Source organism: Pelmatolapia mariae, linkage group LG15 (assembly GCF_036321145.2).
Source record: "Pelmatolapia mariae isolate MD_Pm_ZW linkage group LG15, Pm_UMD_F_2, whole genome shotgun sequence".
In the NCBI taxonomy this organism is placed as follows: Eukaryota; Metazoa; Chordata; class Actinopteri; order Cichliformes; family Cichlidae; genus Pelmatolapia; species Pelmatolapia mariae.
The window spans coordinates 16,634,493-16,662,144 of NC_086240.1; the positions used below are offsets into that span (position 1 = coordinate 16,634,493).

The 27,652-nt window shown below is 41.9% G+C and overlaps 1 protein-coding gene across 1 annotated transcript in view; it reads right to left on the reverse strand.

The window, feature by feature from the left end:
- Positions 1-27,652, reverse strand: part of fut8b (fucosyltransferase 8b (alpha (1,6) fucosyltransferase)) — a 96,413-nt gene that overhangs the window by 35,930 nt on the left and 32,831 nt on the right. The window contains exons 2-4 of the mRNA XM_063495821.1: positions 11,313-11,911; positions 2,982-3,100; positions 1,830-1,992 (exon numbers count right to left, since the gene is read on the reverse strand). Coding sequence (XP_063351891.1) covers positions 1,830-1,992; positions 2,982-3,100; positions 11,313-11,515 — 485 coding nt within the window. The 5' untranslated portion in view covers positions 11,516-11,911. The remainder of the gene's footprint in view (positions 1-1,829; positions 1,993-2,981; positions 3,101-11,312; positions 11,912-27,652) is intronic.

The window sequence follows — 27,652 nt, forward strand, 5'->3', positions numbered from 1 at the left end:
TCAAATTAAAAGCCCTCTATAATGCAGTGATCACTTTCAGCACTTTCAGTGGATAAAAGCAGGAAAGTACTTAGAGTCTTTTTTTTTTTTTTTTTAAGCGTGCTACATTTTTTGCCTTGGAAATTTTTAAGGCAATGACCTTTCAACCTTGCTGAGCAGAATTTAAATAAGGATTTATTTAAGTCAAACATTTCCCTGCTCTTTCCACCTCTGCTCCATCTTTGCAGCGAGAAGGGGAGGAGGGAGGGACGTTAGATGGAAAGCAAATGCGTGTGAAAGTCTGTGACTGTGTGCTCATGTCTGCCTGTGTATTAGGCGGTGAAATCAGTCTGTGGAAAGCTTCTTAGGCAGCAATGACTAAGACAATGGGTCTTATAAGCCACTTCATTGGGATTACAATGGAACCACTTGGCAAAGTGACACCCGGCTTTTCTCAGTTCAGCCCTCTGCAAAGCTGCAATCCAAATGACAGAAAGTGTGTCCATGACCTTTGCCCTTTATTACTCAGCAGCTATCGTAGCACTGCTTTCAAGATTATCAGGATTTTATCCCATTTATTACAGATGGCATTAGCACTAGTCACATCTATAATCCAAGTTCCTACAGTGTCTTTTTAAAAACCTGTTTTCCTAAATAATTAATTGGTTCCTTAATAATTATTTAGTCCTAAAGGTGACAAAAAAGTTTGAATTTATCAAAAGTAGCCATGACTGACAGTTGTGCAAGCCCTTTACACTTGGACACATGTATGATAAGCTGTGTGTGTGTGTTTTCAGTTTTACTTTAAAATCCTAACCAAAAGAACGGAGAGGCTCTGAAAAACACTTTACATATTAATAGGGCTCAGCGCCGTTTTTAATTTTTCAATACTGCTTTCGATGCGATACCCTAGTTTTTAAACTTATAAACTACTTTGTGAAATATGAAACACTTCTGATTAATTTAGCAACAAACAGATAAACTTATTTAACCAAGCATTTGATGTCAAGTTGGGATTTTTAACAGCTCCATTCTCCGTGGGATAATGAACTTATAGATTTCATCACTTGTCCTTACTGGCCTGGAGCACTAACCACAGGGACCATGAAACGAATTCCCCCGCAGATTGTCATTAACATCCCAAACAGCAGCATTATTGACCCTTCTGCTGCAAAAATACATATAATTGTCAGCACATTTATATGCTTTTATCCCGGGGGCGGTGTAAGGGTGGAATTACATGCGCTTTCGCAGGGACTTTTTTTTTTTTCTACTGGGATACTGCGCCAACTCCTGTATGTTAACTGCAAATGTTGAACATTTACAGGTGGTTTATATATTTTTGTTTCCTGATTTGAAAGGGTTGTGCTGTAGTTCTGTGGACTGTCCAGTGTTGGGGTCTCTTACATGACTAAAAAGTCTGAGTAGCTAACAGTTTGATAGGTGAGGGATTTTTAAATGCTTTTAGACCCTACAAAACAGTATAAAGTATATTATTTTCAGGATGTAGAATGCTTTTCCTCGACCGAACCTGCTGCAATTTTGCTCCGAAAAAAACAGAGAAAGCAAACCAACAGATAGCATTTATGTGCATATATTAAAATTTCCAAACCACATAAGCAACCACAATCACCCAGATTTTAATACAAGATGAAATCTTTGCAGACTTCATAAAGCCTTCCACACAGAAAGGAGCCATTAGTCAGGCCTACACCTTATTAAGGTGGCAACACTAAATCAAAGACATAAAACACAACAAAAAAAACCCCATGTTTTTTTTTTTAAATTTATCACTGGTTTCACTGTGAGTGTTTCCCACTTTTTTCCAAGCAGCAGCTTCATATGCCCACCTCTCCTGGTGTCCCAGGTCCTGCAGGAGTGTGTCAGCGTACTTCTGCCTCTCACTGGGCTCAACATTGGCCAGTTTCTTCACCTCACTGCGGACAAAGTACCAGAACTCCTTAACCCCATTCTCCACCCTCCGCCGCAGCTCCTCCTGAGTGGGCCCGGGACCTACAAGGACCAACAAAGACACTCAGCTTGTGTGACATTTTAGGCACAGGCGTAGAACTATTGAGTTACTCAGCTAGAAGAAACAAGGTGCCAGGAGGACTTTCAGAATATCTGAACATTAGATTATGAGAGCGTAAATAACCTACAAGCACAAAGCAAGGTCTGGGAACATAACCATTAGAGTCTTCTTCTTTCATACTCTGTCTCTGGGTGTTTTTTTGACCTCATTATTAACAACTTGATCACTTTTTCCCTCCTGCTTGTGATGGCGCTCTTGTGTTTTTCTAACACAGGGAGGATCTCTATACCCCTCCTGAGCCAAACAATGTGGAGTAACCTACATGGATAACACAGCTGCCTGCTCTCATTTTTGTGGAGAAAAACAGAAGAAAAAAAAATCGAGGGAAGGAAAGAACAGCCTCAAGCAGGGGAAGGAGTTGGTGAAGAGGGAAAAGCTCTTATTTTTTCCCTCGTTTCTCACATATTCTCTTTTCTCTTTACTGCCTCCCTTGTGGAAAAAAGCTGAAGGGTATTTTTAGCTTTTTCCTCCCCCTGCGGCAAGATGGAGAGACTGACCCTGCTCTGCCCTCCAAGCTCGCATGTCTTTTTTTCCCCCCTTTTCTCTAGGTCTGTTTTTTTCCCTCACCTTTCACTCTTGCCAATGGTACATCCACACTGCTTCCATTTCATTCACACATTTCTTTGCTCACCTGACAGCTTACCTGCCCCTCTGACCATGCTTAGGGTGGCAAATACACACCTAACCCTGTCCATCTCATCATGTGGCTTTGCCATTATTGCTCCAGAGCTAGAGCAGGCTTAACGCCAGACTAGACTCAGATTCTCGCTGCAGGAAAAAGCTCATAGGAGTCATAGACTCAAAGCTCATAGACAGCCCACACCTTGAAAATCAATTTTTTTTCCTCATATTTGTAAGCTCTGTGCCAAATTCTTCCCTGCAACCTTTTAGGTAACTCTACTCTGCTTACCATCTCCAGTAAGTTTCTGGAAGCTGTGGATCTTCTGTTTGGCTCTGGTTAGTTGGTCCTCCAGGGAGCGCAGCCTTCCTGCTGCCAAGGACCCGGCATCTGCTTGACCCTCTGGTATCCTGAGGGACACAATAGGAGATATAACAGGTGAATTTGGGAACATGCACATCACTAGTAAGAGAAAAAAGCAAAAATATCCATCTCTGCAGATAAGCTGTGCTGCAACTGTAAAATTAAATAGGTAAATAAAGGAGACACTGCAATAAATTCATTTTTCTAATCTCAATAATGAAGGGTCACACAATGTATATGTTGTGTACTTGTAAGTCTTTAAATTGCTTATTTAGAATTGACAAAATAAAGCCATGAGTTTTAAATTTACAGTAATTTTAATGGGCTAACAGCCAATATTTGACTTTTGATTCTTTGTTGGGTTTTAAAAAAATGTTTATCACAAATTTAGTTTAAGGGAAACAAATGGAACATTTTCCTAATTCTAAAATTGCAAATATATTTTCCAAATCATAACAAAGAAGAAAAAAATTCTCCAACATCTTTATAACTGACATATGCAGCAGGCAAGAGAACCTCAAAATCAAACTCTAATCCAAACAACCTCTAATTTGGTGTTTTACCCATTTATATCTTAAGCAGTAATCAGTTTGAGGCAAATCGTAAAAGTGTTGTGGTGACAAGCAGATGCACATACAGAAATTCTTTGATATATTAGAGAGTCTTTGAGCTCTTTGTCACACAATGCTTGAACATTTAGCCGGAGCGAAACTGACGTTTAACGACAGATAAAAATCGTTTGCACACATCAATGTCATGTTGTTTTTCCCCACCCAAGTCAAAAATCTATCAAAATGTCAGATTTTTGCAGATATGTCTTTGCATCTTTATTGAAAACAGGTAAAACACATGTAGTGCAAGGCTAAATTGATGTAAAAGTCGCTGGAACACAAACTCGATTACCACCAAACTGACTTTTTAACAGTCTAATAATGTAGCTGAGTATTCTGATGAATCAGTGAAAATGTTTATCTTCCATCATGCACTGGTTAGCGAACCACATCTCTTCTGACTTAAAAGCTGCTTTCAAAACTAAGCCACGAAAGCTGGCATCTTGCAGTTTTCGCCACTGAAAATTCCATTTCATTTACTAAAAACACCACAGCGCAGCGTTCCAGAGCCCTGTCCTGATTTATTTATTCAGAGCTCAAGATTATGCACAGGGCACGGAATCACTCTCCATGTTTGTTAAGGCCGACCTGTCTCCTACTCTACAGTTTCACAAAAATATCCCAAGAATCCACTGAGCAGTCTCTGAAGTGAAAGGCAAATGATGGTGAAATGCCATGTGTTACATTTGATCAAATAATGTAGAAGACAGAAAAAAATAAAAGCAACTCTTAAGCTAGAACATGGTTCTCCTTTTACTACAAGAATGGCAAATGCATTGAGTTTGTAATGCAATACCTCCATAGGCTAACGTTTTAACTCCTTAATGGATACAAATTTGATTTAGTGGCAGGATCATAGCACACAAAGATGACACTAAATTACCATTTCAGAAAAACCACAGCTACATAAAAGCTATACTAGAGCACTAAATTGATTATTTACAATTTGTTACTGTACTTTGACTGTTTATCGGCAGACGCAGTGGGAATTCCCTCTGATTACAGCATCTATCGTATGCTACATTAGTGCTCCGGAGACTATGGTGGCCCTTTTGTTACCAGGCACGACTGTGATGCTGGTACTGTTTTCGAAATCTGCGCTGGCGTCATGGCAAGATGCCGCCCCGGCGACACTCAGAGTAGTCGGATCTACTTAAAAGACAGGCATTAGTCCTTTGGCATGTATTTATACAACCGACAAACACAAACAATACAAAACTTTGACTTTCTATATGAATATGAATTACATGCATATAATAAAAATACAAATGAGCACTCTGACAACAGAGTTCAAATTAGCCAAAGGAAAAAAAATGCCACTGACATTATACAAAATCAATTTCTCTACATAAACTCATTAAAAATTGAATATGTCCAAATGCACAGGGGCATTAGTGAAGTGCTGCAAAGGCCATGTTAATGAGTCATCAAGGCATGCAAACTCAATTTGCTCCATGAATAAGGAACATCAGTCGCTGGCAGGCATAAAGATGAGACTTTTAAAGTTGCAGTAGCCTTTCTTGCCACACAACTTCCCCCTCACTCCCCAGAAGCCCTGGCCTCCCACTTCACTGAGCACTAACAGAGCATTGTGCTTCAAAGCCATGGAAACTGAAGAGAAAAGAGAGGTTATTTGACATCTAGGTTACGTAACTGCATCATGGAATGCTAAACCTCTGCATAACATTGTGGCACCACGGATATTTATATGCATTACTTAAATCAGGGCTTCTTTTCTCCGTGAAATCTATGATGTGTCCCGTTACAGCTTCCTGACACAGATCTTTTTTAAAAAAAGACCCAGGTGCATTTTCAAACCAAATATCAGCTGTAGTATCTTTTTTCACAGCTAACTCTGTTCAGAAAAGCCGTCCCTAAAGGCCTTAATCCAGTAGTTACTCCATTGTACAGGAAGTAGGACAGTTACAAAGTGACATCATTTCCTAGTGTTACTTTTTGTTCTTTGACAAAGCACACGGACACAAAAAACAGAAGACAAGGCGATCTATGTAACCTGAAATGTTTTTGGCATCTGCAGGGGATGAAAAGAGGCAGGGTTACATTGCAGTAGTGCAGTCTGTGGGGTTTTTATGTCCACAATTTCCCATTACAAATATAGATGTCTTTTTATGCAAGTATTTCTTTTGCTACTTATTTATTATCAAAAGTTCATTTTGCTGCCCTTTATGTAGAATTCAACAAAATGCTCTCAACATATCAAATCTTTAGTTATTTCTCTTTCACAGAGCTCAAAATCTACGATAAATATTGAGCCAATCTAGACTAAAAACTATTAACTTCCATTATTAAAAACATAAAAACAACAGCCAATTCCCACCACTGATCTAAGCTTGAAGTGGAAGACTTTGTCTTTACTGCCTACATATGTAGTAAAGACAGTCTACCTATATGTGACAAATTAAAGGGAAAAAAATAAGGTAAAATGTATTAGACCACCATTTGCCACCAATTCGGTTTTGAGAATAGTGCAACTCCCCTTAAATTAATGAAGTAATTTAAAAGTGTTTATTAGCTTATAAACCTTACAAAATTAATCAAATCACATTAAACAAATAAATTTCTACAGGTCAAGCAGAATTGATGCACTTGGACCCAAAGGAATTGAGGTTTCTCACATGATATCATGTGCACATTGGACTTGTCCTCCATACTACATTACCAGTTGCTAGGGAAGAAAATGTACTTCCTGACTGGTTGGCAGTGGTTCCTGGAGATTATCGGATCTTACTGGGTAAAATTTATTACAAAAAGGTGCTGCACCAAAAACCTCCTAGTGTTTGTTTTATTTGCTGGAAGACTTCCACTGTTGCCTGTATTTAACCATGTTTTCTGCATATACATACTAACTGCTAACCCAGACTTGAAAAAAAAAGTGCAATACAAACTGCCTTTAATGAAAATTTACCACCTTTTGAAACATGTTTTCGGTCTGTGCCCCACTTGGTCAACTGGTCTGTAGAAAGCTTCCATCACTCTCCAGCAACCACTCACAACAACTCGGGTAATACTCATTTTTGTTTCCCAACCAGTGATTGCCAGATGGATGTATATTGGTCTCTAGGCCTATGTGACTCGGCCTTTATTCACTTGATCCCACATTGGACATGTGACAATCATGATGACAAACTGATGAACAAATTAACGTCATATAGTCTGCAAAACCTTAATACATGTTCCATATATTAAATGCCTCAATGAGTGGATTTTTAACAGTGCTACAGTGTGGGTTCAACATAAGTATATCCAACCAAGATTCTGTATGCAGGAAAAAAAAAAAAGAATCTCTTGAGGATCTAAAATAGAGGCTAGACAAGGCAGCTGGATTCAACAGCATCTTAATCAAACAACACAGGAGAAGTAGCAGGTGAGAAAAAAAACTGAGTCAGGGGAGGTGGTACGTGAAGTAGGGGGGAAACAGCAGAGGAATGAAAGACAAAGCTGTGAAAGCAGGGGGTGATCTGCCCTGCAATTTTTGAGTACTGAACTGGAAAGCAGGTGAGGTTGAACATTCAACCCACTTTCTTCCAACCCAGTTTATCTGTGAACTGTTGCCATAGCTATCGCTCCACCACCTCCTGCACTTGGTAACCATGGAGTTCACAGGGTTATCAGACACGAGTAGAGCAGTAAGATTAAATAATCCTGAGGTTTACTTTTTAAGTCAACCAAGAAATGCCATGCATATGGATGGAGAGATCAAGAAATCTCGATGGTTTAGGGATGTAAAGACGAACACGATTTTCCTTTGCATTAATGAAAAACCTGCATGCTTATATACATCTCAATTATCACAAGCTTTTAAGGCTCGACTGACATGTTCCAGCCTTTTCTGGGAATTCAAACATCTTAAGTCACTTGACTCTAATAAGTCAAGCTAATAAACTACAACAATACAAGCATAGTGCATACTACAAATTGGTGGAAAAGCCTATTCTTACCATGAAAACTGCGACCAGTGTTCAACATTTGTTTTTAAAAACGGATAAATGCCATCACCATTTACAGTATTATTTGCTGACGTTATATGCGTAGATGTTTTGTAATTTTGCATAATATATTTCAACCCCGTGTCATATTAGTTACATTTTCTGCCTCCTTTCTTTGCTGCATCCACTGAGTCACTGTTCTTCCAAGTAAACTGATTCTGAATGGTGCATTTTTGCCTCGCATGCTTCAACGCCTCAGCATATCCAGGGCGAGCCAGCTCTGCTCTGAGTCCTACTTGACAGAGATGTCCAGACCCCAGACAGCTTCAACAATGGAGCTAGTGTCTATGGTAGTAGACCATCTCTCGCTGGGCCTGAGCGATGGCCGGGTCGATGGGAGTTCAGGTCTGTAAACGGCAGCAGCATCACAGCATAGGTAGATCTTCTCACTGCCCCTTTTCACACGAGAGAACAGTAGCCTCACAGAAAAGATATCTGTTCTAGAGATCAAATTTACATTTCTATTTAACATAAAAGGTAGCGACATATGAGGCAAATGTATGCAAAAAAGCACTGTGTAGATTTTACAACCTAATGTAGCCAGAAGCTAAACAACAAACAAGGACACACAGAAAGCAAGTAATTGAGGTCTAATGGCCAATGGCCTATACCATTAAAAGACAATTTTACCAAAGCCTGTAAAGACAATTTGTCTAAATCGTGCCCTTTTCTGTCCTAGATCAGGGCCACATGTTGTTGTGTATGCAAATAATTTCTTGTATCTGCTTTGAATCATGGACACTACATGCACTGGGTCACCTGAAACACTGAACTGTTTATCGAAGATAAATTTAGAGAACTGCCCGTTTTAGCGTCTAGTATTTGATTGTATATCTCAGCCTGTTAGCACTGGGGTAGGCTGAAATAACATTTAAAGCAGATTAAGGCAATGACTGTGGTCTCGGCAACCCTTCTCATCCCCTCGGTCCTCATTTTTCATTTCTTCCTTGCTGCTCTTTACTTAGCGCAGTCCTCACGCCATCCATCATGCTCCCATCCTCTTCTCCTTCTCTGCATTGTCCCCTCCCTCCCTCTGCTGGCATGCCTGGGGGAATCGATCAGGTCCTCATCGCTCAGCCCAGCTGTCACTCTCGCTCCTCGTTCTCTCCGATGTCAGACCATCAGGCTGGCGCGTGTCACCGTCTCCACAGGAGCACTGGCTTCACGCCTGAGGTGACAAGCAGCTGCAGAGAGGGTGGAGCCAGACAGACCGAGCAACTTGACCTCGTGCTCACCTCTCATTAATGCTACTGGGCGATTGGTAGGCTGGCACGCTGCCTGTCACTCAAATTGCACAGGAGTGGCCTGAATAACCGAATCGCTGCACTCGATCGGTAGGCCAGCCAGGTGATACTAATTTGAACCTAAGTGCTGATTGATTAATTTTATATGACAATTCCATTTCAGAAATGAAGAGTTCAGCAAAACTTTGTAAAAAGCGTGCAGAGAAATGGTTGTATAACTGAGCATTTTTTGTCATCTCAGCGACTTTCCTAATTTGTGATCAAGAAAATCAATATCCCGTGCAAACTGCTGCAGCTTCACTCTCTATTACAAAGAGAATGAGACAATGTAAACAAGATCCCTTCAGGTATATAATTAATGCACCACAATGCCTGATAATACATAACACATCTATCAAGTTCTGCTGCGGTGTGATGACAGTAACCGAGTTAAATTCTACTCTGAACTATACATCAGTGTCAGTGCAGTGGGTTTCTATTCAGCAAAATGTGCAATAACGCCGGTTTTATGGGTTTGAGGCCACTCGTGAAAAATGAGCGCACTAATGTGATAGTTAGGTACTTTAAAAGGATTGGCTCTGGTTCTTGTACAAGATTCAGAGATTCATGTTCTCGGACCAAATCTGCAGAACGTGTAAAACTGCGAATTGGGTTAGTCACGCGTTCCGCTAGTCTATCAGTGAGCTAGTGACTTGTTACATAGTCAGTCATTCTGTGACAACCTGCGGGATAGAGTCTGGCTCCGTGCCATACCTCTGTCAGCAGTTTGGTAGGAGAATGAGGCAGAGGAGAAGGAGGACGAGGAGGGAGGGTTGTAGGTGAAGGAGGAGTGAAACGAGGAACAAGAGGAGGCAATGAACAGAGAAGTAAGAGGCTGTGGCAGGGATGACGGGCAGCTCACTAACAGCCTTTTTGCGTCTATTAGAGCTCTAATATAGGGATAAGAGAGACGGCAGGATGAGGTGCTGGAGTTCTCTCTTGGACCTGTATCTGACTATTACGCAGACGCACACAAGCACACACATGCACAAAGAGACAACGACGTGAACAAGACAAACCAACCGCTGTTACTGTCGATAGCTCATAAAGCTTAACCTCAGAAAGCCCGTTGCCCGCTTTTGGCTTGCTGTGCTGGATACTTAGCAGAAGCTTAGAGGGACTTGTGAAGGCCCTGTAGCAGTGCCCCAGTAAACAACTGCGGAGGCCTCAGTCCCAGATCAACAACCGAACTCAATAACAAGCAACAAGCGTGCAGTGTGCCGGGGACCCATCTGGACACTGGCCGACTGAAAGCTGCACTTGTTTTTTATGCCATGAATTCCACCTTTGTTTTAAAGCCAATTTTGAATAATTACAAAAGCAAGGGATTTAATCAGGGACCAGCTGTCTGAAGCAATGTGCACGCGTGTGTTTTTTTTATGTTTGTGTACACTGATGAGGGCCCCGCATCAAAGTGAATCGGAATATCACAGAGGAGCAGCAATGGCAACATCTGAAGTTCCCTATTAATATGGCACACACTGGATCGCGCTACCACTTCCCGCCCACATGCATGCGCAGTCACAGGCACCCATGCACAGGCGTAGACTTTATGTGTGCATAGAAACATCGGCGGCATGCGGCGATAAGAGCAGAACCATCTGTCTCTCTATTACACATAGAGTGAATGTGCGAAAGACGCTGTGTGGTTAATGGGCTCGTACAATGTGCTATTGTCTTCCAAAATGACACAACAAAATCTGCTGAGGTGTGCGACAGACCATCCATCTGTCTGTCACAGGCAGCATCTGCAACACCCATGATCAGCTTTGAAACTGAACACTGATCAGCTGATAAAACCCATCTAAAGCATTTTAACTTTAAGCCAGATGCAAGATGCCGATTTAGACAGATGCTGCTTAAAGTTCCATAAATTCTTAGGAAACAATCATTTCATTGCCACATTCATTCATTTGAAAAACTACTGATTGGGCCACCAGGAATCTAGACTGTGTGCTCATTGCTGGACAGGAGGAAGGAGGCACTGCACAACAGAACTTTTATCAACTCAAAAGTTTACTTAAGAGGCAAAGCAAGAGATGCAATACATCTGTTCTCAAGTGTGTTTTGTGCCAAATGTCTGATCTCTAGATTTAGTAGTAACAAAACTCTGGGAACAGATCCATTTTAATAAAAACTTTTTAAAAAAACCTACAAATACAGATCAAAATGACAAACTCTAGCTTTGCTTTGATGCTACAGAACATCTTCAGAAAAGGAAAAAGAATAATAATTCAATGGATAATAATTCAATCCAGAAAGACACAACCAGTACTCATGTGCAGGTAAAGGGACTTAAACTGAAAAGAAATATTAACGGTTAATTATAGCATGCGAGTAAGTAAACATGCAGTTTACCTGAGCGATTCGGCCATGCGCCGCAGGTCCTCGTTCTGCTGCTTGAGTCGCTCCAACTTGGCCAAGATCTTGGAGAGCTCCCGGCTGGACCGCTCCGGATGCTCGCTGTCCCTCACCAAGTGACCACCAATGTAGAAGAGGAGTGTTCCCCAGGCCAAAAGCACCAGGGTAATCCAACGCCATGAACCCGCCCAGGGCCGCATGTTTCAGCAACGCAACCCAAAAATGCCTCTAGGTGTGCCTGTACACCCACCGACCCGCCGGCCTCCCAGCCGGATGCGCACACGCACTTTGTGCTCCGTCACCACAAATGCCACAGTGGCATTGACATCTCGGCAGGTGTGGGAAATGACAGATGGGAAATGTGTCTGTTTATGACCAAGGAGTGTTTGGTAAAAATACAGTGGGTGTTTCTCCGCCAGTAAACCAGCCTCTCCTCTGTGCTAAAGCATGATTGGCTAATATGCTCAAAAGTCTGAGTTTTCACAGCCTGATTGGTATCTTCTCTCCTCCACCCAGATCCCTGTTGACAAGGTCGTCCAACACCACCTTTCTGTGTCCTTCCACTCCCACAGGATATGTTTTATTCAAGTTGCATCCTGTAGAAACAAAGAAAGACATTGGACTTAGTTAAACCTGATGCACAAAGTTTTGATTTGCAAATACGTTCTGTGCTTGATAGGAAAACAGAAGCAAATTACAGCCACTGAATAGTTTGCCAAGTAGGTCAACTTGGCAGAGAAGTATTCCTGAAGAGGAGAAGCAGAGAGCAAAGCATCCGACAGAAGAGTGCAATACAGAAACAGTGCGGAACAGGCCAGACAAACAGACTGGCAGACAGACAGCCAAGATGCTGCTGACTAGTCCTGACATAACCCTGTCTCAGCAGCCTACAGGATTGATCAGTGTGACACTGCAATTTGCATATACGTAGCGATGTGCAGTCCCTGAGCTATGCTGCACTGCTGTCGAGGCAGGACAGGGACGCACACATATTCCAGTCTGTCAACAGTCACTTCCTCAACATGCACGCAGAAGTCGACATACAGAAGCCTCTATACAAAGACATTTTTATTTCACGAACCGGACACAACCACTAATTCACCTACATCCTCCTACAACCGCAATTCAGTCGTTAAAGCACGACTAAATCTGACATTTAACTATTTATTTTTGTGTGGAAGAATATTATTTTTTATTTTTTTGTGGAAGACTGACCATTCTTCTTCCCAAGTGTCCCCTGCCATCCTGGTAGCCTCAGTGACAGAATACAGCACTGCCAAGGTGATACAGTGAGTTAATAGGGCAGAGAAAAAAAAGGAATAAAAATCCCTGGATCATCACTTCCCTTCATTCTCAAAGCAGCGGGGGAGATTTTGATGGACGCGTGCCGGGTTTATGAAGCAACCTTCGCTGTCAACTCCCCAACAAAGCCCTGCCACGCAACAGAGACTAGTCCTGTGATGGGATGAAGACTGGCAGATACGCGTGCGTGTACAGTTCATCCAAGTGAATGTGTGTGTACGCTAACATCTCTGACTGTACACCACAGTGTGCTGGAGTAATGCCAAGCATCTTAGTCTTTATGTGAGCGGAGCTGGTGGGATGGGGTTGATTGACAACGTCACGGTGTCTCTGGTGTTTCTTGTTCTGAGCTTTTCAAGATAGAAGAAAACGTTCCTGCTGGAGTTCGCCTGGCAGCATGGAAGTAGGTTAAGAGTAACTAACCATGTATGCCATAGCAGCATAGCTGATATGTAGGCCACTAATGGTGCCATGTTGCAGTGCTATAGAAGCTGTTCATGCTTCAGTGGCGCAAACTGCCCAGAATGCAACAGCTGAGATCTCTGAAACAACGAGCTGTAAACAATTCATCTTCATTCCTCACCAAATGATGTGGGATTATTAAAATCTGAGCAGACATTCCTTCTTTGCCGGTGCTCCTGTTGTGACTAACCTGGGCTGACACAAGGGTGGCTCTCCTTTATGCATGCGGCACACAGATTTGCTGAGCTGTGTTTTATTATGGAAAATAAGAGGTGCGAGAGGATAGCACTCCACCAGCTAATGCACGACTGGGACTTTACTAAAAGCCAAGCTGCATAAACCCTTGTCACTGTGTTTGAGGGAATATAATGAGGTTCGTGTGCAGCAGACTAAAACTGATAAATGCGAAACTGCCGGATGAGACAGGCAACTGCTGCCAAATCGGATATGAGAAAATTCTGAGATAAAATTTCTAGCTATTGGTTCTACTTATACAAAAAAAAAGTTAAGCTGAGCTAGTAATATTTTAACCGGAATAATAAGAGAACTTTGGGGAAATTAACATAAGGAAATGGGCTTACTGGGACACCAACTAGTGAAGTGGTGTCAGTCAAGATAATGAAACGCTAAAAAGGACAAAATACACATATACACATACAATAAATACAAATTCAGGGCACTTTTTTGTAAACAAAAAAAAAGATTAAATTCATCTTCATGACAATCACTAACAGCACTTTAAAAAAAACAGCTGTATAAGCTATTCTGTGGCTCTGGATGAAGCCCTCAGAAGTCTGAGAGGTCACCAGTACTGGCTTGAGACAGGCTTCAAAAATATTTGACAGAGAAAGTGTGATATAAAGTGGAGACTTCACAGAAGAGGTTATTCAACAGCAGGGACTGGCAAATGAAGAGAATACCGCGTTGAATTATGGGGAACAGACCTATCCCTAAATCGTCACTCATACTAGACAAACTAAGTCTGAAAATGTTATGCTGTGCAAGTCCTCTTTATCACTTTAAGCTACTTTCGGCTGCCCCCTTATTCAGAAGGGGGTTGTCACATGATTTGGTGGATTTCCACACTGGATGCCTTTCTTGATGCAGCTCCAAAAGGGATTTCTGTCTCCTCTTGGGATCAAATAGGGAATCTTGTCCTTGTTCTCTCATAGGATGACAGACAAGGAGCACCTTTGATGGGTCACCAGTCTACTGCACGGCCGTGTAGTGTACACGGTATATCATATATGAAAACCAAGCACAATAATCTTCTGCACTAATGACTAAAGTTAGTAATGGAAAGCCACAAAGTCAAGCTCAGCCACTATACTGGCAGATCAGCCCATGGCTCATTTATTCTTCTTGGCAATCTCAGATATGTTGCATGATTTAACAGCTTGTCTCTCACTCCATATCCGCAAGCTGCTTTGCAACCCACCTCAGTGTGAGCTCCACTTTTTCGTGGGCTAATATCCATTCACTTATGGGCTAGATCTCAGTATGTCAATAAGGTTATTAAGCTCTCTAAATGCTGAAAGTGAGAAAAATTAGCCATGTCACTGAGAACACAAGGTGTCTAGATGTTAAATAACACAACCTTGGATCAACCACTTGCAGTTAAACCAAAAAAAAAAACAAAAAAACAAAACAAAACAAAACAAAAGAAACAACATAAAATAGAAATACTCATTAAGAGGTTGAAAACCTAGAGGATTATTGGTTAATTCTATCTCCTTATATTAAATCCATCTTTACTAACTGCACATTATGACAATTATCAAATCCTGTCAATGTCTCCATAAAATGAATGAGGAAGGTTTAACAATTCCTTTTCATCGTGCCTTACAGCTTAGCCTTGGCTGTGATGAAATGTCAAAGGAAAAGAGAATCACATACAATGACTCTTCTAATTAAATGAATGAGGAGACATCTATTCAATATGCAGAATGTGGCCTGATTAAAGAGAAAATGTTTTCTACTATGATACTTTTGATATAATTTATTCCACTGATGAAGATCTGTCAGTGAAATATGTTACTAGAAATATAGCTGAATCGAGCCAAGCACTGAAGATTTTTGCATTTTTGCAAACCTCTCACATCTGCCCTTGAGTCAAATGGGGGGTACATAAATAATGGAAATTATAATAATGTCAGTTAAATAAATGAAAGTTCCCCACTGTGGCACAATCATTTTTAAGCTGGACTGGTTGACAGATATGCTGACAATGAGATTTTAGAGAAGTTGGCCTTTTCGTGCCTCTTCTTTGTTCTGCTTCCTTCCCCCAAACCCCTCCTCCTTATCCCACCAAGTACAGAAGAACCCCCCCCCCCCCCCCCCCCAAGTACAGAAGACAGCCCCCCCCCCCCCTCAGGTTTTAGCAACTATAGACAAAATGAAATACGTGACTGCTTCGGCCTGAATGTGAAGTCCTACAATTTTATGAGTGGAAGGAATAAGTGCTGCTCATAAACAGAACCTTGGTCTGCGCCACCTACACGCTCCAAATCTTCCTTGTGACCTTGGGTTTCAAACATCATCATTCTCTCACTATGCCCTTCACGGTCAAGGCTGGTGTGGTACATGTGGCACTGCAGGGTGGACTGTCAGACCTGTCACAAAATGTCACTGTGCTGTGGCAACATAAAGAAGCCCGAGGGGTCAGCAGAGTTGACCTGTTTTCACTCCTGCTGGTGATTCTTCCGAGTGACTAAGGCTGCAGCAGAGGTTATCTCTTATCAACGGCCTCCGGTCTCCAGACAATAAGCGCCGGGATGAGGTCCACTACTGAATTATGCATGCAGCTCTGCTTAGGACGGCTTCTATTACGCCAACACAACCACTCTACTTCGAGGACAACTCTAAGAGAGTCACCTATACAGCTATAGATAGTAACTTATCGTTTTGTTGGCGGAGGAGATGCATTGGTGTGTGTTGCTAGGGCAACCCTGAGGAGGACATATAGCAGATTGTGTTTGTGCCGTGGTTTATAGCGCGGTGGCAGAGAGATATGATGCATGTGTCTAGAAAACAGACAGGTAGAAGAGGATAAGGAACAAATGCAGAGCAGCAGTGAAAGAATGCCGATGGGGGGAAAAAATGAAAGTGGAAAAGCCATTTACACATTCATAGCTCTGATGCAGAAATATCTCTTTGACAGATGAATCTAAATGTGACCTATGATTGAAAAGAAGATGTATTTTCTGCTGATACTGTCAACGTATTCAACAGAACTGTGAATTTTCCATCCCAGCATATCGCCAGTTGGAGACACGCGATTCTCCATATCAGCTTACGAGCACAAAGCAGGGGGCATTCTTGCTGGTGTTTGGACGGCACAGATGTAGCAGCGCTGGCGTCAATTTTTAACCATTATTTATCCTCCAGCGAGTGAACAAGCTGTTGTTGGAGAAGCAGCCTTTTAAAAAATAAATAAAGAAAAGCACAAAGCTGCGCTGGTTTCTTATGGTTTCCTTCCAAACGCTGTAGAGCAGCCTTTCTGATTATTTTCTCAGCTGGTGTTGAGGTGTAGTCCAGCGACCTTTGATTCCTTAGGCCTCCTGTTTACATGGGAAGGACGATATATGTAGTGGAGTCGTAGGGTTGACACGTTTTAAGTATTGTATAAATACATCAAATGTAAAATGAGTAAAAGAATCAGGGAATGGCATTTATCAGACTACCATTAATGTCTGCTAATATCACAGTGCCAAACAATGACATTTATCTTTGGCTGGTGCTTATCCAGGAATTATTCAGTGTGTTCACAACCCTGCTCTGTCATTAGAACAGACTGTGTCCCTTGTTCTTCATTCTCAAAGTGGGAGATAAAACCCTTGGTGTCTCAATGTCAGACTTGAGAGAGTAACAAGAGCTTCACCCACTGTTCCATTCAACATGCAAACTTATTTAAAAGAAACTCTAACTACCAGCCAAACTGTTATTTAAAAAACCATTATCGGGCCAGAATTTTAAAAACTGGTGCCTTCCTACTTAAAAAAGGATCCAAAAAGAAACAGCAACAGTTGAAATAGCATGGTTCAGGATTATGAATAACATACAATAGAGTATCCTAACCTGAAATGCTTGTCCTCCTGTTTTCAGCCATTTGCAACTAAATATTGAGATTGAATTTTGAGCGTGAATTTTTTTCCCCCCGCCAATATGAATACCAGCAAATGTATGAGTCATTCAATGCCAGAGTGCTCCCACTCGTTTCTCTGCTGGCTCAGAGCCAGGATACGGAGACACCCTTAGCTTTTTGGGGTGCCCCTTGTGTTTCATATGCATGCGTGTGACTCTGAGTGGGTGTGTGGGAGTCGCACGGCTTAGTACAGCCGACTGCACACACAGACACACACAGACACACACCTCCACACAGAGGAGAGCGGTGAATATTTCATGAGCTGCTGTTTACTTTACAACATTTCTAAGCAGAATGTGCAGGAGTCCATTAACTTAAGCTAAAAGGCAGGGTGAAAGCTTGGCGTGGGGAAAGAGGAGAATAACAGCTAGATGGTGAACTGGCAAGATGAAAGGGCATGATGTGCAAATGAATGTAATGTATTTTATATACATGAAAAGCCCATAGCTAATGCATTATACACTGAGATCATTTCAACACAGAGTTTAATTTCTGCAGTTGCAGGCAGGAAACACGGTAGCTTTAAAAAAAGAAAACAAAAAAAGGGGGGGTGCTGGCAGCAAACCAATACATTTATGCACGTAGATCTGGTCAAGAAAACCTGCTTAAGTTCAAACAAAATATTGGAATGGGAAGAAAGGTGATTTATATGATTTTCAGCGTGGCAGACAGGTGGTCTGAGTATTTCAAAACATTTTTTTGCTCAAAATCATCTCTAAAGTCTATAGAAAATGGTCAGAAAACGACATGATATCCAATGAGCCGCAGTTCTCTGGATGATGTCAATAGTCAGAAAATGGCCAGGATTTTTCTAGTTGATAGGAAGGTGACAGTAACTCATACAGCCACTTATTACGACAAAAAGCTAAAAGCACAACGACAAAATAAAGTCTTCGCAGGAATAATCTATGGTGGACCTGAAGCCATAAAACATTGCGCAAGCAAAGCCGTAACGGATGAGATATACAAGTGCGGCTCTTGCTGCACCACTTATTACAACAATGATGTGGAGAAGATCATTTCTGAATATGAACCCCGAAACAGATGGGCTCCAACAGCAGAAGACCACACCACCCGGTGTGGTACTCCTTTCAGTTAAGAATTGGAAACTGACGGTCCAACTAACAACAGAAATTTGCAAAAACAAAACAAAATTAAAAAAACAAAAACATTGTGCGGTCTGATAAATCTTGATATCTACTGTGAAGTTCAGGCCAAAAATTGGTGTAAAAAACATGAAAACATTGCCCCGTCTGCCTTGTATCAACAGTTCAGGCTGCTGTCGTTGTATTGGTGTAGGGGACAGTTTCCTTGGCACACTTTGGACCCTCTGGTACCAACTGAGCATTGTTTATACACCGCAGCCTATCTGAATATTGTTGTTGACAATGCCCATCCCCTTATGACCACAGTGTACCCATCTTGCGATGACTGCTTTCAGCAAGACGGCACACCATGTCACAAAGCTCAGATCATCTAAAACTGGTTTCCTGAACATGACAGTGCAAACATGCACTTTAGGTATGTGGTGGAACAGATGATTTGTATCATGGATATGAAGCCAACAAATCTAAGGCAACTATGTGATGCTATCATGGGAATATGTATCAAAATCTCCGAGGAATGTTTCCAACAGCTTGTTGAATCTGTGCCATGAAGAATTAATGCAGTTCTGAAGGCAAATAGGGGGATCCAACCCAGTACCACCAAGGTGGACTGAATAAAGCAGCTGGTAAGTGTGCTTGGGACATTATCAAAATATACTGAAATATCTGAACAAGAAGTATTTCATATAAATTAATATTTTAGTTTTATAACATTTTATAATACAACACAACCATCTACTATCCAGCCACCTAACATGTGACAGGTTGATTTATGATCTCTGATGTCTTAGAGATAACAGTACAGTAGAATCATAGAACCAAGGGTCACCAAATACAATGACTCCATACAAAATCTGGGTGAAAAAAAGAAAATAAAAAATTGTCTTCTGCCATTTACCACTCTCCAGTTTGTTATTTTGCTGGCCAAGATGCTGATTATCAAGGCTTAAATTCAAACTGGGCATAGTAAGCAACTGCGCTCCAGGGTGGATATTATTTACTTTATTGTTGCCAAGTATTTTTGCTGGAACATATGTTAATGTCTAGTTTGAGGAGCTTTATATTTTTAGTTTATAGTGATGCATAGTGTATCATTTTCTTAAACAGGTCTCACGGGAGCAAAGATTCGGTTTGAACTTTGTGAACACAAAGCAAATAACAGGCATTACTAAAACCAGCCCAACTTAATTTGTTTAATCAAAAAGGCTGAAAGCACAATGACAAAATAACAAAGTCTTCACAGGAATAATGTATGGTGGACCTGAAGCCATAAAACATTGCGTAAGCGGCTGAGATATATAAGTACAGCTCTTGCTACACCTGTTGGTGATTATAGTTCCCCACTGCCAGCATCCAAAAAACACCACCTCACAGTTAAACTCATTACAGTTACAGCATGCAAATAGCACAGAATGGAAACCCTAATGGTTGATGCATATGCGTAAAAACATTCTAGTTTTTTAAAATTTCCAGGTTACTGGAAAGAGCCCAATTCTTGAGAGTGTTGTAAATGTGACTGCATACATTCACACTTGAGCCACATTGACAGTAATTTGCAAATCTGTATGGGATATTAGGTCCAGGGTGCTTATTCAGGCAGTTGACTCCAAGTCTAAACTACTAAGTCCAGGGGTTTAAAACAGGTCTTTACAAACCAAACCAAAACAAACCATATATCCTTTAGATATAAACACTCTATGTAGAGCTGGGCGATTTATCGAGTTTTTTAAAAATATCGATATATTTTCATACGAGATATAAGATGTGACAATATCGTTTATATCGATATAGTATATGTTACGTTATAATTATACTTGTGGAGCCGCAAGTTTGCCTCTCTTTCGTCCATTTTTGTCACTACGCTGCGTTACTGGGCCTCACCTCTCCTTCACTGAACACAACTCCCCCTCCCCCATATCTTCACCTGCAGGCAACGACAAGATGAACACGGCAAATCTCCGTTAACGAGTTACCGCGGACCGCCCCGTGCGTGGGGCTGGACGGCGTCAACGTGTTAGCGAGCTAACCGCGCTAACGAGCTAGCCGCGCTAACGACCTAAAATCCTTTCATTTTCTCAAAAATCGACAGTGCGCCTTATGTATGAATTCTGGTTGTGCTTACTGACCGCGAACCGTTTTTATGTGGTACAGGGCGCTCAGCAATCTGTCAAAAATGTTTTAGTATGACTTTGGTAAGCTACGGAGCCGCACCGCTTGATGGATTGTCGGAGCATTACGGCTACCGTAGTGGAGCCTCGCGGAGTGATACGTACTGTGACAGCCTTGAGTTTGAGGATTTCAAACTCAAGGCTGTCAGTAATGCAGTAGAACTTGGGAACAGAGCAGCTGTGAAATCTGTCTCTTTGTTATTATGCTCAGCGTCTTTTAGTTTACATTTTGACTGCAGAATTGTGAGCTTTTTGTTATGCACAAAAACAACATTGTGTTTCTTTTATTTATGGAGCATTATTATTTAATAAATGCTGATAATTTATTTTTGAGTAATTTCTTCATGTACATCTATGCTGTATGTTAATAAAAGTGCCTGTGTGACATCTGGGACACAGCTTTGACTAAACTCTCTTTTTGTTCTTACCTTATGGGTTAAAAAAAATATCGAGATATATATCGTATATCGCCATCCAGCTAAAAAAATATCGAGATATGAATTTTGGGTCATATCGCCCAGCTCTAACTCTATGACACAAAACCAACATGGAACACAGCATATGTCTGAAAGGGGCTTTGATTAGGGCTGCTCAATTAATCGAATTTTAATCGTGATTACGATCTGGGCTTTCAACGATCATTAAAAATGACTGAGCCGATTATTAGCTCCTCCTCTCACGCTGCTCCGTGTGGCAAATCGAGCGCACCTCTCTGCGTTTCGAACACGCGTCACAACAATTAAGAGGAGGGAAGCTCGGAAAGCTCGGAAAGCTAAGCAGAAGTTGGTGAGGCGAGGATAATGGCTGCTGAAGAAAGAATGCCGTTGGTTGAAAAGAGAGGTAAAACGACTTAAGTGGTGTGGAAACATTATGGGTTCGTGGAGTCAGACGTGGATCAAGTAGACATAGTGTGGAAACTTTGCTACGGTGTCGTAGCTGCACCACGGAGCAACACTACAAAGTTATTCAATCATTTGAAGACCGCTCACAAAGTGACATACGATCAAACAATGAAGGAACATAGAGAAAAAACTCTTGACAACACCTGCTTCATCCTCACAGACTTCCATTCACGCTACCCTGTACAACGCGACTAAATATCCCACCAGCTCCCAGAGACACAAGGAGGTAACAAACGCGGTAATGTTTTCCTCGCCAAAGACCACTGCTCAATTAACACAGTGAACAACCAGTATTATGCAGTATTTTGAAGTTCACTAAACATAGATGTTTACATTTTTCATTTATTTTTTATATTGCAAACATTTGCACTGTTATCAGTATTTGCACACTATTTTATATTATTTTTTGACATCTTTAAAGCCATTATTCAATACATTGTTATTGTTAAATAAATATCGTCAAATAATCGAGATCTCAATTTCAGTGAAAATAATCGTGATTATCATTTTTGCCATAATCAAGCAGCCCTAGCTTTGATGATAACTTGGAGGCAGCAAGACCACTTCTGGCAGCCCACTTCATTGCAAGTTTGGGATTAAATCTCAGAGAAGTGGCTAAATGTCTCAGAGAAGTTCTAGCCACACAACCACTGAGACCACTGCAGCTTGGCATTCAGTATCAGAGCTCAGCACACAGCCTCTCCTTCAAGGTTATCTCTATGGAGAATTCGCTGACAGCAGGATACACGAGCACATGCATTCACACATGCACAGGTGCTCACATAGTGACAAAAGATGGGTACCCACAAACATGACTTCTCAAACTCATGCTTTAGTGCCCTCATGGGGTGTGGGTGGGCTAAGGCTTGTTTATGCCAGAGGTTTATACAAACAGGCTTTTAATTGGGACACAGGGACATATGATTAGCCGTAAAAATCCACCAATCAGTCCTGTATTTTATTACTTTTTATGCCCAAATGAAACTGGGCGGGTGCTCTGCCTGCCAAACCAATCTGTCTCCTGACGACTGAAGGTGGATCTCGGGGTCCAGACGTGGTCAAGGACATGATTGTAAATTCAACATTTCAGTGAGGGTGATGAACTGGCTTTGCAGGATTGCATTAGTGAATGTGTCTGAGAGAAGGGGGGGATAGAGCAAGTGTCAATGCCACTCATGCAGCTATATACATCATGGTTGGTGCATAAAGGGCATTAAGTTTCAGTGTGTGTGTTTATTAGGGGAAACTACAAATGGATTGTTTACTTTATGAATACCACAATTAAGTGGTATGCATAATGACCATCATTATTTATGAGCAGTAAAAAGGCACAAGCTCAAGGTCTGTGCTTTACCTCCACCGTGATCTATACTGCTGCTGGTACCCACACACACAGCTACTGTCCGTTCTAGTTTCTGTTACTCATAATGAGTCCCAATGACGGCTGACCTTTCACAGCCTGGGGTGCCGGGGACGAGCTAAAGTGATGGGGGCAGTGAGGGAGGGTGGCTGAGCCTGCAGTGACCCCATATAGAGGGTGCCAACCTTCATTCAGTCACTTCAAAGTGGTCTAATGAGTGGCAGAATACACAGGAGAAAGGCGAGTGGAGGGGGAGAAAAAAAAATGGGGATAATAGAAGAAAATCTGTGGCCAGAGAGGAAAGGTGAGAAGGAGGAATAAAGAGGACACAGAGAGCGACAGTGAGTGCATAGCTACAGTTACACTGTCCTCAACTGCCTGATTTTTATCATCGGAATATGCAGCGATGCATAATATGATATGTCCGTATCTACTGGATATGGATTTTTTCCCAGAATACAATCATACCTTTGGAACGAGACAGGGTGGACAGGCTCGCACTCTGTGACATTTCTTATAACTTGCCATCAAGTCACAATTAAATTGATAGTTAAAAAAAGGTGTTTTAAAAGTGCTCTAAACGGAGGACTTCAGTTATTACACTCTTAACAGTCTTTCTGATCCGCTACCAGAAGAAAAAAAGACAGAAAGGCAAAATCATGAGGAAATGACCTTATGTGTGACCAGCCCACGTAACAAGACCTGGAAGAAAGTAAAGGGAGAAAATAAGAAATGTCACTGCAGCGAGAACAGACAGAGGAAGAAGGTGTTTGAGGCTGGAAATCAGTGGTTAAGGGACACCAGCCACAGGGGGAGAGGGAGAGAAAATTTGTTCTGGTCTTCTATTGCAATCTTCCAATAAAAACCTAGATTGACGAGAACAGGGTCCTCGGCGGTCTCTTGTGTGATAAGTTACATTTTCAACACAATAAGCAGCGCGCCCAACCGCTGCACATTTCCTACCTCACTCATCCTCTGCAACAGAATTTACGGTCAGTGGTTAACTCCCATTAAACCCTGGCTCAGGGCAAATGTGGTTCCCCCTTCCACAAGCCAAAGTGCCCTTTTCCGAAGCCAAGGCTTGAATGATAAAGCAAGAAAACGAAGAGCTTTGGCTAAAAAAAAGAATTTTTTTTTTAAAAAGACAGCGAGATCTAGGCAACAACAGACAAGGAATACTAAGAATAAAGAAGAGGGAAAAGTAAACAGCACAAGAATGCCCAGACAGCAAGAATACCAAGATCTTAAAAAAAAAAAATAGTTGTATTGAAAGACAAAAAGGGAAAATAAAAACGAGTGTGGTACGAAAAGAGGAATCCATGGAGGTGGTAATCAGAAGAAAGATGGTGGTGGTAGACTCGAAGACAGAGGGAGAGATGAAAAATGTTCCCCGAGGGGCCCGAGTGCTGACTAATACAGAGAAGAAGTTCTATAAACAGCAGTAACACATAGCTCCCACAGATTCATCGCTCTCCGCTACATTACCTCCATCCTCTCGTCTTCACCTCTTAGCTACTTTGCTCTTTGACCTTAAATCCTCTACAATGCAAAAAAGACATATCACCAGTAACATGTGACATGCCTCTCTCTCTCTCTGTGTGTGTGTATACACACACACACACACACACACACACACACACACACACACACACACACACACACACGTACATACACACAGACCCCCCAAAATAATGAGGTGGTTCTATAAATTGGTGTCGGACACAGCAAGAGTGTCCTGGGCATTCCGTGTGAAGTTAGGTTAATTAGGAAATTAGGTGCTAACCACCTTGATCCAGGACACACTCTCAATTCTAAAGTTCTGTTTCTGAGTTTAAAAAAAGTTCAAATTATTTCTGATACGTTGCTAAACACCATGCTATTAAAAAAGAAAAAGAAAAAGCACTGAACAACATGAACAGGTCTCTCTGTTTGCGGGTGTGTTTGTGTGGAAGGGACAGGATTGAAACGCCCTTCCCTAAATTTATTACAACCTATCTGTCAGATATTCAAACTGAATAGTCAGGACTTCACCCTCCGTGTTTGCTTTCCGAGTTTCTCACAGCTTCGATGGTTTCCTGCTGCTCTCCAAAGACACGCATGTGAGATGAAATGAAAATTCAAATTTGCCAACAACTGCATGAATCGGCCTGTCTGGATCGGCCCTGTGATGGACTGGAAGCCAGCATGAATAAATGCTAAAGCAGACTCCAAAATTAATAATTGACAAGCTGAGATTGGGTGTTTTTGTGACTTACCCCTGCCTGACTGCTTCTTTGCAGGTGTGCTACTGTCCCCCTTTTAACTTCCCGCTTCACTCCCTTTTGCTTTATTCTGGTCGCTGGTTTCCTTTTAACTCCATTTCCTCTTCCTCATCTTTACAGATTTTTGTTAGAGCTTGACATTTAAACCCAAACCAAGCGGGACCTGCCTGGAGCAGACTTGGGTAAGCTTACACTGAGTTTTCCCATTTAATTGCTTGGCTTTGGGTGAGGGTTATTTGAGAATGTTAAAGTACTCTTACCCTCTTTTAATGACGAGAAAATACTTAGCACTGTTTGGATTGAGAGGTTTTGGATATTAACGAGTCTGGCTGTTGATTAGGCAGGAATTTGTAGAATCTGTGACACACGGAGTACAATTTTTTAAGTGAATATCCGATTTTTGCACGTTGCAGCCTATGTTTAACATCACTCTGTCCTTCTGCTTCCATGTTTTTTTTAAGCTTCTTGCCTTTTTTGTGTCCTTTCACCGCAGTGGCATGCATGCGTCACCACACAAGCCATATTGACAGACCTCCTCGTCCCCGTCAGGTTGTGTTTTCTGCTTCGGGTCCGTACTCGTTCGTCCGCCTCACTTCTCCTCTGTCTCTTCCACTCGGGCTCTACGTCTGGCACTGTGTTTGTCTGCTTTGCCCATCAGCTTCCGCTCGGATGCTCCTTCTACTTGATGTGAGTTGTTTGTAGGTCTTTTGTACTTAAATGTATAGACTGTGTAACAGTTTCCATGTGTGGACCATCAAGTGGAAGGTTTGTGGGATTTATAGGTAGCACGGCTGGCATGATTTCCTTCGCTTGTTTCGACAGGAGTTTATTCTGGTATTGTAGTAAAACAATCCTATCATCACACAGAAGCGTTTCTGCTTTAGTGGAGACACTAATCACATTCACTACATTCAGCCTTGACTTGCCTGAATTGGTTGTTAGTGTAATGAAACTGACAATTACAGGCTACAGAGCAAACATTCCCTCTGTGGTCTTTCATAACCAGAGGCCTTTTCAGTGTATTTATTCATGCTTGGCCCTAAATGGTTCAACTCTACGTTCCTCCAGAGGACAATAAAAAAAAAAAGTTACAAGAGTCCATGCAAAAAAAAAAAAAAAAAAAAAAAAAAAAAAGCAGCTCTAGGGAATGCTGTTTGCTAAATACTAAAAGGAAACACTGGCATGCAGTCTACCTTGACCCATATTAACAAGTCCTGAGAAAACAGTCACTACTTTTTTCCTCTCTACTAAGCAGAACCTGTTGCTCAAATTACATTAACAGCAGGTGAAAACAACTCAACGTGCCAAGCAGTGCTAACGCTGCACTGTTCAACTCAACTCTTACTACCGTCTCTTCCACAGGAAAATAAAGAAATTAATTAATGCGTTCCTGCAAAAACAGAAGTATGCGTTTTCTATCCAGGGAAGGCACCACTGAGACCTTATTAGTACTCTGTAAAGCCAGAGCAGGAGTTTACACAACGTGACTTTGTAAAATTTGGAAGTGAAGGGAGAGACTAAACAGTTCTTCCACTGCTGGCGGAACATTGTGATCCAACTGGGAGCAGCTGCATCCCTTGTTTCAATAACACGGCAACAACATACCGCACCCTTTACAGTTGCGAGGATCAGTCGGGAGAACCCGCAGGGAAAATGTCACGTTCTCCTTGGTGACGTTCTGGGATTCTACAAGACGGCCATGTTGCACATCAGACATGATGGCAACATTACACAGAATATGTAATCTTTCCTGCGCATCGAGTCAGCTGTCTTAAACATCAATGCTGAATCGAGTCTAGACAACAGGAAAGTCCATCAATCGTCCTCTGGGGAGGATGATATTTTGTTGCTTATTTAGTTCCCTTGGGGAATGATTGAGCTTTTACCCCACTACTTGCTTGCAGTGCCTATTTCCTAAGTGTGTAACAAGCTACTGTGCACAGCTGTCATGTGTCTAGGGAAAGCAGTGTGACTGACAGTCATTGTTCAAGACTGAATATGCATTTCTCCCTCCAGGACTGACGCATGCCAAATGAAGGACATTCCCCTGATTGATGACATCTATTTATAACAGAGCTCTCCCGTTTTGCTCTTGTACAGGCTTTCTCTACATTTCTCTCGGTCTGCCATGCTGACCTCTGACAGGCCCAGAGCTAGATTCCACCAGTGGGTAAACAGAAGGAGATGCACTTGAATGCCGAATCAAGAGTTATTGGAAATCTCTTATAGTTCACCCAAGTTTTCATTAGAGTGGGGGGGAGGAAAAAAATTCTCTGTTTTGCTGCAGAAATTATGCATAGGTAGGGAGGAGTAGGAGGGAAACGGGGAGGTGGGGGTACTCCCAAGCACCGAGGTTAGATCACAAACACAATCAATAATGCACTGCCTATTGTGTTTCAGCACTGCAGTCAGCTCAGCTCAGTTCCATTCAACTGAATCCACGATGCAGGACTGGCCGAACCCGTGCTAAGTCAACAGTTCACATGAAAGATGGGTCTTCCCGAAGGCACTGACAGAAAACAGCAAGGAAGGGAGAGAAAGGGATGATGGCCTGAGCAGATGAGAGGGAACAAAGGCGGTCTTGGCAGGAAAACGAGGCACTGAGGGAGTGCACGGTTGCCACTGCTGCAGA